This window comes from Canis aureus, chromosome 7 (assembly GCF_053574225.1).
Source record: "Canis aureus isolate CA01 chromosome 7, VMU_Caureus_v.1.0, whole genome shotgun sequence".
Taxonomy (NCBI): domain Eukaryota; kingdom Metazoa; phylum Chordata; class Mammalia; order Carnivora; family Canidae; genus Canis; species Canis aureus.
This window is the reverse complement of record NC_135617.1, coordinates 9,794,385-9,810,097: the sequence shown is the minus strand read 5'-3', so window position 1 is coordinate 9,810,097 and position 15,713 is coordinate 9,794,385. Positions and strand designations below refer to the sequence as shown.

At 43.2% G+C, this 15,713-nt stretch overlaps 1 protein-coding gene across 1 annotated transcript in view; it reads right to left on the bottom strand.

Annotated features, from left to right (window-relative positions):
* PREP (prolyl endopeptidase) overlaps nucleotides 1–15,713 on the bottom strand; it is a 117,906-nt gene that overhangs the window by 37,448 nt on the left and 64,745 nt on the right. The window contains exons 9-10 of the mRNA XM_077902926.1: nucleotides 15,005–15,202; nucleotides 9,280–9,383 (exon numbers count right to left, since the gene is read on the bottom strand). Coding sequence (XP_077759052.1) covers nucleotides 9,280–9,383; nucleotides 15,005–15,202 — 302 coding nt within the window. The remainder of the gene's footprint in view (nucleotides 1–9,279; nucleotides 9,384–15,004; nucleotides 15,203–15,713) is intronic.

Here is a 15,713-nt window from a genome sequence, read left to right as displayed (position 1 = left end):
AATCCTAAAATTTATAAGCAATTTTTAAAATGTAGTTATGGGCTCTTAGTGTCTCCTCTTTCACACAAAGAGTACTTTTATTTTTTAACAGGTTCCACAAGGGTTTACGAAGTAATTGCTGGATACTTATATGATGCAGAAACATACTTTTAGTGGTAAGTAGGTGTAGGAATTTAGAAGCCTTTTAACCTAATTTATTTTAGAGGTGAAAAAAACAATAACTGAGCGACAGAGTGCAAAAGATTTATCCTGATTAACAAAACACGCAGATTAGCACGGCTCTGGAGTTCTCTGTTCTGTTCTCTGTTCTCAGCCTTGTCAATTATTTATACCGTTACCTTTGTTCAAACACACTGACTTTTAGTTTCCTCATCTGTAAAATGAGAGGTCTCAACTATAGGAACCCTAATGTATATGCAACTGGAAAACATACAACTCCTCTGCAGCCCAAAAACACATTAGCATAAGAACAGATCACCTAGGGAAAAGCAAAGAAGCAGTTATGCAATTAGAGACTTGACCCTCTCCCCACCCCCCCTCAAAGGCTGACCTGTGCTATGCTTCCATTCTATTTTTTTTTAATTTTTTTATGCTTCCATTCTAATGAGCAGGTCCTGCAAGGATGGCCTGTATCCACATCCTTGGCAACGGTATGGGGTGGTGGTAGTAGTGGTGGTGGTGGTGAGTGGGAGCTGGTTTTCCCAGGCAAGAGGAAGACTCTAGCATGAAGCCAAATATCTGGAGAGCCATCTGGGTCTAAGCTTACCTGGCTTCCTCATCCTGCCAGAGATAACACCTTACACTTCATCTTGATGATAATTCTCAGAGTCCCATCTTGTCTTGCATTACACTTGCACTAAAGTCAAGGCCAGAGTTCAAGAAATACATATGTTCTGGAAGCAATATTAAAGGTCTTTTTTCATGGGAGAAGAGCCTCTTTCAAGGGTGCTTCTCTCTTCGTAATGCATTGATTTCTGCCGTCTGTGATGAAAAGATCTGAATATTCACCTTTTTCAGTCTTTGTTTTCCTAATCCTGACCCCGAGGTTTAGGTACCTGGCCACCAGGTGGAGTTTGGACTCCTTAGTCTCAGGGTCCACACCAAAAAAATTTTTTTTTAGATTTTTATTTACTTATTAGAGAGAGGGAGAGAGAGAGCGTGCAGGCACATGACTAGGGGTGGGGGGGATCAGAGGGGGAAGGAGAAGCAGACTCCTCACTGAGCAGGGAGCCCAACACAGGGTTCAATCCCAGGACCCCGAGATCATGATCTGAGTCGAAGGCAGATGCTAAACCAAGCCATCCAGGTGCTCCATCCACACCAAAAATTTTTGCTGAAGTCCTGTTTTGTGTGACAGATTGCTAGTTGTCCCCCAATGTCTATTCTCCATTTCCTCCATCAAAGGCCCTGATTTTTAGCTGCGCACATTTCTTTTTCTGGAACTAAAACCACATCTCTAAACCACCTTGCGCTACCTGTGGCCAGATGAGTGCTTTCTCACCATTAAGATGAAAGCAGACAGATTACACGCACCTTTAGAAAACATGCTTCTAAGACAGCTGGCATGCCCCTTCGCTCCCCCACTCCCCTCTTCTTCCCTACTGCCGCCTTCTTGTTGGCTAGAAAGTGGATATAATATGGCTGGATGGACAGCAGTGTTAGGAGACCTCAAAGAGATGCTGGGAACAAAAGCCACATGTGATGAAGCAGCAAGAGAGCAGGAGCTTGGATTCCTTGCACTTTGGATACCAAGTTGGCCCTGGACCAATTCCCCTTCTTTTCTGTGAGAGGGAAATAAATGTCTCTCTTCTTGATGTTTCCTGTGCTCACAGCTGAATCCAATCTGAAGAACATACCTTGAGATTCAGACCCATTTTTATTTTATTTTTTTTTTTAAAGATTAATCCCTTCATTTAAAAGAGAGAGAGGAAGGGCAGAGGGTGAGGGAGAAGTAGACTCCCTGCTAAGTGTGGAGCCCCACGTGGGGCTCTATCCCAAGACCCTGAGCCAAAACTAAGAGTCAGGAGCTTAACTGACTGAATCACCCAGGCACACCAAGATTCAGATTCATTTTTAAAAACAAAAAAATTAGGGCAGCCCGAGTGGCTCAGCAGTTAAGTGCCTGCCTTCAGCCCAGGGCATGATCCTGGAGACCTGGGATCGAGTCCAATGTTGGGCTCCCTGGATGGAGCCTGCTTCTCCCTCTGCCTGTGTCTCTGCCTCTCTCTCTCTCCCTTCTCTCTGTGTATTATCATGAATAAATATATAAAATCTTAAAAAAAAATAAAAACAAAAAATTATTAAAATGGCAAAAGTACCATTAGCACACATTATTCATAGATGATACCATGCTATTGAGTGAGTTCTAATAAGAAGTAAGTTACTTGCTACTTTGTCTTCTATAGGATAATGAAATATGACATTCTTTTCCCAAGATAATTTTTTTTAGCAAGGAGCTGAAGCTAATTGTTAGCAGGGAGTAACCTGAAATCTACCCACTTGCACATCAGCAAAGCTCAGTAACCTGCAACTTTTTATGGATCTCAAAAAGCTATGACTCTTACAAGGTAAACAAAATTTGAATCTATTTAAGTGGCTTCATTACATATAATAGCAAACTCAGTACTATCTGTGGATATCTGATACGTTGCAATATACAGATTAACAAATTTAATTTGTAAAGATACAAAGGATGAACAAAGCTCCAATGAGTATCATTTTCACCTATGGTACTGAATTTATAGGTAGCCTGATCTCTAACATTTAGGGCCTCTAATGCAAGAACGATAAACCTAGAGGCCTTCCAGCATGTTAATCTGAGTCATTCAGATAGAATCAACACCTGTTAACTCATTAAAATCTCCACAAAATAAGCTGAGCAAATATGCCTGCGGCTGAGTCACCACCAGGTACCCCAGGAGAGCCAACCAATAGGGCTTCTCTCTCCTGGCCACCCTCCTTATGCGCTAAGTCACCAGGGTGGGTTCGGCTGTCTCCCTGGTCCTCATCCCACGCAGACTCCACTTCCTCAGCAAAGCTCAGGGAAGCTCTGACCAAGGTCAGCACAGGCCTGGCTTGCATCCACGTTGCCACAGCGAAGCCCCACAGGAGGCTCAAGAAACCTCCCCAGGCTTCTCATCATGGGGACCAGCTGCTTAATTCTCAAGGCCACCTTGTGATTTTTACTGAAAGAGGGTTACAAACTTGCAGGTGGCAGCAAAGTAATATCCTTTTTTAAAAAATGGAAGAGGATTTATTTACAGTGGAATGAGGAATGACCTGGGCCCCATAACTTATTTCTCTATTATAAGATAACAAAAAGCCAAATTCCTCATCAACCTTTACAGTCAAATAATTATTATTATTTTACAAATTATTTTAACACAGCTGATACCAAAAGGGGAGAGACACATAAATGTGTAGCCTCTGATTACGAACCTCATTAACCTCAATCTAGAATGTCTGCATGACAAAGAGTCCTAAAGAAGGGTGGGAATCTATTTATGCAAGAATAGGCCACTATGAAATGTAGGATCACAGATAACCTGAATGCTCAGGCACTAAATCATCAAGAACAATGTAAAGCTGTTTCCTAATCATGTGCAAGCACAGACCTCTCAAAAAGTTTTTTTTTTTTTTTTAAGTGTTCCCCCACTCTCCACTAACACTGCTTAAGATTTCTGACCACTACCTGTGAGAACACAGAACTACAGAAACATGCTATCACCAGTTCAAAGGTCAGCTCACTGAGGATGTGGATGAGTCAGTTTTCAAAAACTGGACATGCCATGTGCTCAGCACAGAAGCTAACAAATGTTCAAAGACTAATTGATGCTCTGAGAATATGTTCTCTGAATGGCAAAGCCTGTAGATGCTAGTAACCATAGTTATCGCCAAGGTTAGAAAAATCTACACTAAATTCAAGAAAAAAAAAATTCCCACTCCTTCTACCTCAAAGCATCTTGGTAAAAACCCAAAGAATTATTTAATTTTAACATTTCTTTTCAGTACCCAGCAAACCACCTTTGGGATGTGCCTGGTGTTTCATATGCATTGCTGCAGGTAAACCTCAGAAAAGTGCCTGCGAAGCGTAAGAAACAGGAATCAAGATAATTCAATCTGTTAAATACTTTTAATTCTTACTATTTTCGTACCATATGGTTTGCTTTCACCCATAAAATTGGGCCTTCCTTTCAATTTAATGTCTTTCACGAAATGTGGAAACTGTAGATAATGGAGTTTATTCATAGTACACTCAGTTCTTTTTCAGGTCTATAAATTTTGTCTTTCATTTGCGGAGGAAAAAGAAAGCCAGTCTCTCAGCTGGCTGGACAAAAAAAATGAGATACCGAGAAACCAAAAAGTGCACTTTGCTACGCTGCGTGTATCATGCCACGTTCACCCACAATGCAAACACTATTCCACCCACAAACGACAGAAGGCAACCTACTGCACTGGAGACGGAGGGCATAGTTCCCTTCTTGAATTTGCTGTGAAATTATGAAAGTGACCTGCTGCAAGAAGGCAGAGGGTGGTGCCTCTCTGAACAAGGATGGTGGTGGAACTGGTCAGGAGCCTCTTGGGGAACTAGGAGTCATGGAAGCACCCATCCCTTGAAGCCCTGCCCAGTTTCTGCCCCTCCTGTGAAGACCCCCTCCCCACCCCGCCAGGGTGATCTTCAATGCTGCAGCACGGCGGAGGCCGCACCTTGCCCTTGATCCCGGAGAGAACATCCTTCGGGTGTCTGACCTTTCAGATCTGTATGTCTCAACTTTCCAGTCTGACTGTAAATTTCCCAGGGTCAATGCCCTGTGTCTAGAAATTCTCCATATTCAAACAGTACCCACCGGCATGGAAGGGCCTGTCATACTGGCTGGAGGACTAAATTTAACTGCCACTTCCCTATTATTCCACGTTTGTTTAAAATGAAACACATCACTGATTATAAAGGAAGACAGATTTTTTTTTTTTCAGGTAAATCACTTATCGCTAAGCTTATTTTGTAAGTTTAATTCCCAGTGTTCAGTGTTTCAGCTTCCTCTTAAAGATACAGGTGCAGAGGTTCTAATCAATATTATGTAGATGTGTCCTTCACAATAAAAAAAGAAAACAGACAGGATTAGTCAATTGCTGATTTGATAAACCTATCTAAAACTAAATTTTTGTGTGTACCCCCAATTGGAAGAGAAACCAACAACAGCCTTTCCAGGATCTGATTTTCAAAATTATATTTCTGATACAGATCAATGTTCTGCCCGCAGCTGCAGTCAGGGATGGATAAAGGTTATACAGACAGTTCTGTTCTATGTCTACCAGCAAAATGCGACACCATATCCTCCACGATCTGCTCCCCAAATTCAAGATATGCTGGGTTCTGGGTGAACGTACAACAAACATATGAGAATAGCCTTCTGGGGTTACTTAGCATTGTGTCTCTTTGCCCTTTCTCTTCCTCCTCGTCTTGGTCTACCTTAGCAGCTATACCATCAGCTAGGTGTGCATGGTCATGACCACCATTAACTGCATTGACCAACTACGCAGCGCAATCTATGCTGCAGTATTTGCTCCAAACGATACCATGCTCCACAAAATGTAAGAAGGAATCACAAACAGCCTAGAGGATCTTCTTTTTAAACCTCATATGGAATAAATATAAACACCAGGATCTAGAGGAATCAAAAGTGACATCACCCTAAAGAAACTGAAGATAAAAATACCCTTCCCCCCACCTCCCACAAATCCACCATCAGATGTTTTCCATTCACACAATGCACAAATGCCTCTTTGTGCACAAAGGCACAAATGCCTCTCCAGGGCTTGCTTTTACAATGGTAGGTCAATGCTGGCAACCCACCGAGGGCCTAATCAAAACGTGAGGACATCTGTCACGCTCACATTTCATGTCAAAGCTCTGCTGAAACACTTGAATCTGAACCACTGCACAATGGATTTTTTAAGTGATACAGGTCTATGGTATTGTGACATCAAAGAGCATTTCAAGGGCACCCATAAATGATGAAAGAATTCTATTTCGATAACTCAGTGCAGTATGTCTGATGTGTATAATCAATAGATATAAAATCTCCTACTGGTGGGACGCCTGGGTGGCTCAGCGGTTGAGCATCTGCCTTTGGCTCAGGGTGTGATCCCGGGGTCCTGGAATCGAGTCCTGCATCAGGCTCCTGCATGGAGCCTGCTTCTCCCTCTGCCTGTGTCTCTGCCTCTCTCTCTGTGTCTCTCATGAATAAATAAAATCTTCAAAAAATAAAAAAATAAAATCCCCTATTAGCATTATATGTATACTCTGTCCACACACATATTTCCTGCCACGTTCTAAAATACGGAAACGAGAAGTGCGCTGAGATGTGTGATGCAACGTGTTCTGCTCCGTTACTATCCTTTTAAATATTTGCCATCTTCTTTTTTTTTTCCTTCCCTACTGTGGTGGTAGAAACAAAAGGTTGTTCTTTTGGCAGCTCAACATCAGGAGAGTTTTCTTTGTGAAGTAGAGGAGTTCAGTTGTCCAGTGATACAGGCAACTGGCGTCACCCATGCTCCTCTCTTCCCCAGTTAGTACATGGCTGAGAGATTTCTATCCCACCAAGCACTTGCTCAGCTGCAACATTTTAGTTTTTCATTTATAAATGAAAACAATACACATTAGGTGGTAACTAGTTTCTTTGTGTGTCATCCATAAAGAATATTACTGTTACCGGATGGGCAAGAAGAGAAACAACTCTAACCATCCTCACTGTGAGAAGAGTTCTTTCCCTGTAAGAAGCCGCCTCCCTGGCATTCTTATAGGTGCCTCTCCCTCATCCAAACTCCAAAGATAACTGCAGGCCTGAGCACTAAATATTTGTGGGAAGCTGGAAAGGAAAGGACAATAATGTGCTTTTTTTAATTTTAATTTTTTACTTTTTTTAAAAAGATTTTTATTTATTCATGAGAGACACAGAGAGAGAGGCAGAGACACAGGCAGAGGGAGAAGCAGGCTCCCTGCAGGGAGCCTGATGGACTCCACCCTGGGACCGCGGGATCATACCCTGAGCCAAAGGCAGACACTCAACTGCTGAACCACCCAGATGTCCCAATAATGTGTTTTTTTAAATAGAGCTGAGGAGGGGGCGCCTGGGTGGCTCAGTCAGTCAGTGGGCTACTTCTCCCTCTGCCTCTCTCCCTGGCTTGTGCTCTCATTCTCTCTCAAATAAATAAATAAAATGTTATAAACAAACAAACAAACAAGCAAGCAAACAAGCAAGCGAGCTGAGGGGTTACACAGTAGAGATGAGAGGATGACAGGGGGTCTCACTTGGGTGACCACCCAATTCTAGGGCCAAGGCTGTATCTTTGAAGGGTGAAGAGGAAGAGTCAGTGGGTGCTGCTTGGGCATCCCTGGCACTACTGACGGGGGAGGCGGTGGCGTGTACGTGTATGTGCCCATCCTGGCCCCAGGGTTCCTGAGGCAAAGACTAGACATGCCTTGGAGAGGTGACATGTTACATTTGATAGGAACAAATTTTCTATACATGGAGAAAAGGGATAACAGCAAAGAACGACAGCCTGAAAATGATTTTTAAAGGCTAATACAGGGGATCCCTGGGTGGCGCAGCGGTTTAGCGCCTGCCTTTGGCCCAGGGCGCAATCCTGGAGACCAGGGATTGAATCCCACGTCGGGCTCCCGGTGCATGGAGCCTGCTTCTCACTCTGCCTGTGTCTCTGCCTCTCTCTCTCTCTCTGTGATTATCATAAATAAATAAAAATTTAAAAAAAAAAAAAAGGCTAATACAGGACTAGGGTGAGTTAGCGAACCATGTAAGCGCCACACAGGCTACTGGCTCCCACGGGATCTCTCTCCAGGCAATAGCTCACCTTGAAAATGAAAAGCAGCAGGAAGCCAAAAGAGATACAGGAGACTAATAGTCTGTTATATTTATTTCTAATATTGATTGAAAAAATAGATTATATTCTATGTGCCACTTAATATACATCATGTCATATAATCCTATAGGAATCTTGTAAAATATATACCATCTTCTCTATTTCACAGCTAAAAAAAACCTTGTAGTAGAAAGGTTGAGTGACTCACTCAATGCCCCCCTAAGAGTGCATGCGCATTTCACGCCTGACAGAGCTTCGTGATGAAGGCCCTGTGCACCTACTGAGAATGCTTGGATTTTATAAGTACTTTTTAGCATAGACCAGGGATCAGTAAACTTTTTCTTAGAGAGCCAAATACTTAGTATTTTAAACTTTACGGGCCATATAGGCCCTGCTGCACCCACCCTGTTAACGCACTAAGACGGCCACAGACACTATGTAAAGAGATGCATGTGGCTGTTCTCCCACAAAACCAGAGCCCAGTTTACCAATTCCTGATCTAGAACAAGGGGTGACAAGCTGCAACCCCGGACCAGATCCAGCCCACTGTGGGGTTTGGAAACAATGCTTTATTTATGATCTAGATCTAGCCCATCGTCTAGACCACTTCTAGACAGGTGAAGGGTAACTCAACAAGCCAAACTAATGTCCTGGATTCACAGAAACATTCTTGGGAGCATCCAGTTCTTTGCTCTGAACTTCCTTCACAGTGATCTGATTCCTCATCTGTGTGTGGTCTGTGTGGTCCAGCCCTCCAAGTGGGAGAGCCCTGACAAACACCTGCTACCTCACCAGTGACCTCTCATTGCAAAAGAACAGAGACAATCTATGTCCTCAATCAATAAATGATTCCATTTCTGGGAGACTTAATGCCTTTGGAGAGGCAAAACAAAAATTTTCTGGAAAAACAAAAAAGGAGATTCTTAACCTGAAAGGATGGGTGGCCAGAGACTGAGCTTGTGGTGCCATGACAATTAGGCAGTTAAGTCGCCCATTCTAATATTGCACGGAGGGTCTTATCTGTGCCGGACAGAAGTACACATGAACGTCAGACGGAAAAGACGGACTCGCAGCACTTGAGTCAAGACTTTGTATAGAGCAAATGCGTGTTGTTACTTGTGATGTCACGAGACTGAGCGAGCCCATAACCCACTCTTCTGCAGTAAGATCCCCCCACAGGGGACTCTGGCTTCCTATTGACAGCAGCAGCTCTGGAAGCAGAGCTTGCGAGCTCTAGGAGGGCAAGGACCATCCCTGGCTCCGTGCCCAGGGAGAGTGAGAACACCAAAACACCCGTCACCAATATTCCCGTGGATTCCCTCCACGGCTCCTAACAAACCAGGTGGCAATAGCCCAGCCCAGAAGTCAGATTTTCCAACTCTCACAAATGCTCCATACCTGGACTGTCTGGTAATCGGAAGCATCGATCCCTTTCACGGTAACCTCTCGGAAGACTCTTGGCTCCAGTTCCTCTTTGGTGAGGTCACAGTGATAAATGATACCTAGAAGGAAGTGGAAGTCCTGGTTTAGTCCGCAAACTCACTGGATACCAGGTGGGCAAGGATCACATGGCACAACTGGATGCTATGAAGAGCAAGAGAAGGACCTAGGTATTCTCTGCTGCCGTGTAAGTGCTTAGAACAGTCTGGTGCGTGGGATGCTATGTAAGCGTTCACCTTTCATCATTGCCACCACATGTGGCCTTCCTTCTTGCAACCATAATCTGTGTGGACATTTTAGAAGATTCCATAGCATCGTGTTGAGCATGAGAAGAGGTGAAAGACGTCACAGTGAACTTAACAAGTCTTCCCTCTGCCACTTAGGAGTGCAGGTCAAGGAAGATGGGAGATTTCACGTAGGGTCATTTCACCTGCGAGGTGAGTATGAGGGAAAACTCAAATGATCTACCCAAAAACAACAGCCGGGCAGGGTCTCTTGATGGGAACTGTGGGGCTCCAGATGCCGGACACTCACCTGCCCGTGGACACACATGTGGACAGCAATTAGGGACCCAAGATGATCAGATACCATTTGAGAGTTGCTTTTAAAATTCTGTTTATCCCTTTAACTGTGCACAACACAAATTAGTGAATACACACCAAGAATGCCAGCTTATTTAATCACTAAAATTCCATTTCCTGAGTTTAACGCTATTATTCCCTACCACTTAAGAACTAAATCAAAGAAACAAGTAAAATGAGTGGTTACTATTTGAAAACGACACTGAGGTGGTTTATGAAACAGAATTAGTCATCCAGAGTGGCTGGTGTGGAAACAGCCCTCCCACACAATACTTTAAACATACACTGTCAAATACATGAAAAATCGATTTAGTGATCCCAATACTTGCTGGAAAACTAGAAACTAAACAGTACTTCCACAGGGCGCATTCAAAATGATTGATCACGTATTACAAGGGTGGCCTGCTTTCTTCTCAAATCCTCTGCTCTGTGCCTGTACTTCATTAAGAGATGAGAAACACCCTGCACCCCCAAAGGCCAAGAGTAACACGTTTACATTCATTACTAGCATAACTGCTGATCCTATGAATGTCATTGTAAGTCTCATGCTTATAGACAGACTGTTTTAAGGTATTATAATAGGAAGTATGATGAATATTGACAAAGAGAAGATAAGTAATGTGACCAAAGTATTGGCTTTCCTAGTTTAAGTCATGCTGTCTGTTGAAATACATCAAAACACATGAAGTACTTCCAAACTACACTCTGGGCATACTTTCTTTGGGCACACATTCTAATGTACTGGATATACTGAATAGTGTCCTTGCCTAGATGAATGTAATCTTGAGGGCGAGGCTCTTTTCAGATATATGTTAATTTTTGAAAAGCTTCTTGATCCATATATACTTGACCCCCCCTTCCTCAAAATACACACACAAATCTGAATCCTTAAAAACAAACTGAAAAACCGAGCAACTAACAAAAAAGATTGCAGACCAAGCCTGTGGGGTTTGAGCCCCTGACAAACCCTGGTAGCAGCCTGGACCACAGCGAATGACAAAGGACCCGGCAGCTAGGACTGCTACCTCTCACAGGTGCAGGGTCAGTGACCTTACACAAACCCCAAAGTACTGGAATACAAATTCCTTTGTGAAAGAATGAATAGGAAATGTACTCTAAATGCCTGTTTATCTGGAAAAACTAAGACATCACATTCTCTAAGAGCAGAATGAAATAAGTATGCAACAGAGACTGGCTACCATTCAGAGAAACAGTGCCGAGAACCTGACTCCTATCCTCCTGTCCCATGCAAAAGAGTCACCATGGGGGAGGCTGGGTTAGACCAGAACGTTTGAGCAGTACTTTCTTTTTACAGATCCATCTGGGTTAGCCTAGGTTAGCCCAATGCACATTCATATAATGTGAATTCCTATTACCTAATGATATTTGTGTCCTATCCAACTTGGCTTGGTAAGTCCAAGGGGAGGTGGGGTTTAGAGAAGACCTCTTCGAATCAAAAAACTGGAGAGGACTGGTTAGGTGATCTCTAGGAAATAAATTTCCAAGTTTGGAGGTGAAAGAGAGAATTGGGCTACGGAAATCCCCTAAGGCCAGAGGAGGTGTCTGGACTTACGGAGATGTGTATCCTGATGAACACAAGTGGTTTAACAAAGCCGTTCTAGTAAGAGGAAGGAGACAGGGATGGTCAGCTCATATATTCCCAATAATCCAAAATAAATGTGAAGAGGCAAAAGAAATAGGAGTCTGAGTTAAGAGGAAGGAGAAACTCTGGGATTGAAACTGTGAAAGAAGAATCAGAGGCTCTGAAAAACTGGTATGTACAGAGAAGGCAAAAGAACCTTCTAAAAGACGACCCATCTAAACCCACCTGTATAGGGTGGGTTTTAATGTTATTAAAAAAAAAAAACATAAACGGAAACTAAAAGTCTTAAAAATGTTTGCGCTCCTTGGTATTTACACAAAGGAGTTGAAAAGTTATGTCCACACAAAAATCTGCACACGGATGTTTATAGCAGCTTTATTTGTAATTGCTAAAACTGGGAAGCTTCCAAGATGTCCTTCAGGGGATGAATGTATAAATAAACCTTAGTACATCCAGACAATGGGATATTATTCAGGGCTAAAAGAAATCAGCTATCGAGCCAATGAAAAGATATGGAGGAAACTTAAATGCTTAGCACCAAGTGAAAGAAGCCAATCTGAAAAGACAAAACTGGAAGCAGTAAAAGGATCAGTGGTTGCCAGGGGTTGGAGCAGGGAGGGGTGAATTTAGGGGAGCACACAGGATTTTTAGGGCAGTGAAAATATTCCATAGGATATTATAATGATGGATACATGTCATTATGCATTTGTCCAAGCCCACAGAATGTTTGACAGCAATGGTCAACCATAATGTAAATAGGGACTCTGGGTGATTACGATGTGTCAATGTAGATTCATCACTTGTAACAACTGCCCCACTCTGGAGGGCGGAGGATACTGATAATGGGGAAGGCTGTGATGCGGGGGCAGGGGTACATGGGAAGTCTCTGGTACCTTCCCCTTGGTTTTGCTGTGAACCTCAAACTGCTCTACAAAATTAAGACTTAAATTCTTTTTTATTTGGCTTTCCCAAATAGCCTAGCAAAGGCTTCTTTGCTCATTCCTGTTTCCCAGAGAGATGCACCTGGGGCTTGCTATATGGATTATTACAACATGTAAGTCTGTCTGGAGCTAACCTTGGACAACCTTCTGAGGTTCCATGGGATACAGAATTAATCAGCTCAACCACTAAGCTGTTTTGGCCGCAAGGAATAAGTGCATCATTTTCCAAATTGCCCTGGCTGCTCGTTTTCTCCCAAGTTTGATTCAAGGTACAAAAGTTCTAAATAGCTTGGGCTCAAGACACCTGGTCTTCACTGTGGGCCTCCGTGGGAAACAAAGTCAGCTGGTGCCCACCGGGCAGATGCAACCACCACATGCCTCGAACAGCTGGAGCTGGAATTATTTTTTGCTCCGAGGCTTTACTTATAATTTACTGTCTCTGCTGTTGACTGCAGTTGTAGACAGGCAATCTTCAGAGACCAGGCAAAGACAGCCTCTGGAACGTCTGTGCGTGGATGGATACACACACACATGCACTGACAATTCTTGATTTGAGAAATCCAGTTTAATGAGCTGATGATGGCTGTTTTTACTTTGGGCCAGAAGGCCTGAGTCTAGAGGCCCCATTTCTCTGGTTTAAGATATCCTCTCGTGCATTAAAGGGAGAAAAGAGAAAGATGGAAGCAAAACGAGTAAGAAAAGACAAAGGCATTACGACAATAAATTAAAGCTTGTTCAGAAACTGCCCGGTGGTATAGAGCTTTTCAACTTCTCAAACTTCACAGCCATAATAGTCACAGATAGTGTGTTTCATTGCTTGGCTCGGAACCCATCCCTTTAGACAAGGACAGTGAGCCCTTTCTTCCCCGGTGCTGATGAGCTTACTCCTGAAACAAATGCCCACGCGGAGTCACTGAAGGTTTAGAGGGCTTCAGGGACTCTGGCTTTTATCAAAAAGGGGTAAGTGACCCCTACCCTATTCTCCTCATTGCCGTTTATCCGTTTAAACTGTTTAAGCTATGAGATTTTCCAAGGAAAATTTCTGGAACCAGTGTAAGCTGGGGAAATAAATGGTGAAGCCTGCAGCAGTGGGTTGGGAATGGTAATCTGGAAGAAATGGGTTTTTCTTGGTTCCTGTCCACTGGCCTCCACTGTGCCCCAGGGCAGAAGGTTGGGGGGGGGCATAGGACACCCTGGCATGGGATCCCTGACCTGTCAGTTTCTGACTCCTGGCACTGAGCAGGACTTCCACACGGTTGTGGGCACTTTTCTTAGCCCCCCTGGATCCTCTGAAAGGCACATGGGAAAGTAGAGCTTGCTAGGTGTTCCGGGAATACCATCAGACCTACTTATAGAAGAACATCACTCTTTTGGTTTCAGTAACCCTGACAGCAAGCTGCCAGAGCGGTAAGGTTACACACACACACACACACACACACACACACACAGACGAGGCGTCACTGTCATCTGGCCAAACCCCATGTAGAGCCACTTGTACAGGGTGGGTTTTAATATTATTAAAAGAAAAAAAACATAAATGGAAACTAAGACAAGTCTTACAAATGTTTGCACTCCTTGGTATTTACACAAAGGAACTGAAAAGTTATGTCCTGAATATGACGTAAGAGCCACTTTGGCACCTGCCTAGTTCTCTCCCCTATGTCTGCTCACTTTGCCAGGGACGGAACCATTGCCACGAAGCCGGATGGGACCAAAAGGGTTATGAAGGACCTTGAAAAACAAACAAGGAAAGTGCAGAAATGTTTTCAGCCAGATTGCTTTTAAGATAGGGTCTGATCGGTCAACTGCAAGCTGCCAACTGAGCCAGGCTCCCGGGACAAATCACTGTGTGTGTGTGTGTGTGTGTGTGTGTGTGTGTGTGTGTGGCTTTGGCTACAGCGAAAGCCGCACAGCCAAGTGGAGAAGCAGGAAAAACCAAAACAGCAAATGAGCATGACCAACTGGAAAAAAGTTAAAACAAGAACTATGTTTACTTTGGGGAAAACTAATCCATACCACAGAACATGGTATCACAATGTATAAGCATGTTTTTTTTTTCTTTTCCCTTGAACCGAGTAACAAGTTTTTTCCATATGATGTAAGACTATACTTTGAGAATTATATCTTAATTCAGTTTAACGAAGCACGAAATACTCTCAGCCTGTTTTAGAAAATGGGTTTTTTAATGTCAGATAGTACTACGGATTTTTATTTTATGCTTTTAGCTACTCTGCACTGTGTGTGTCCTGATCCATATAGACCAAAGACTGAATCTCAGGTTGTATGTGCTCATACTAATTTTTTAAATCAACCTAGAACACCAGTTGGTCCTGTCCCCAGAGACTCAGGATATCAGATGAATGAGTGTGCCGTTTTAGGCACCACATTTCCCCGTGTTCTAAGCATCTGTTTTACTGTTTTATTCTCATTATGTAATTCTGGCTATAATACAGCATATGGGATTTTCAATAACACAGCACTACCTTTCCATTTCCCCAAAGAAATCCAAACACCGGTCTGATTTTTAAGCTGGGTAACCCTGGTGAAAAGATGCTCACCTGGAGATAAAAAGGAAGTAAACTGATAGAAGATTTCGGTGTCCTTCTTCTGACCGCTGTACCCCACAATGCTGCCGACCTCCAGTGGGAAGGTCTTGAGGAGAGCACCGGTGGCCAGGTCGTGAAGCTGCAGAATGTTCCTCACGTCATGAAGGTAGCATAACACCAAAAAATTAGACCTGACGCAAGCGACCCATTCTGAAAAGGTAAGGATAGACAAAAGCTAATGTACCTTTCAAGGTAGTGAAAAGTGTACTTATTTCATTGGAAAATAGCTCTTGAACTGTCATCCATTGTGTCATGCAGCAATGAGACCTGCAAAATGATTTTATAACCGATGTAATCGTTCATCTAGTTCCAGCATATTCCTTCAGTAAATGATCCTTACTGTCCTGTCCGGAGGAAACAAAATATTCTAGAAATATTTTGTGATACAGATAATCCTGCCTACTTATTCTGTGTCCAGTTTCATAGTATAGGAGGTAGAAGGAAAACAACAAAAACCAAGTCATGATCCATGTCTCTCAGGACTGTTGATTTGACAAAAATATATTACACCCCGGGTATGTGCCAGATACCCTGCCAGGTGCTGGAGAAACCAGCAGGAAGATGATGTCACTTCTGCCCTTAAGACACAAGCACTTAAAAACACAAGTAGTAACATGGGAGCAGAGGTAAGTGAGAGGCTCACTGGGGAGCCCAAACACAA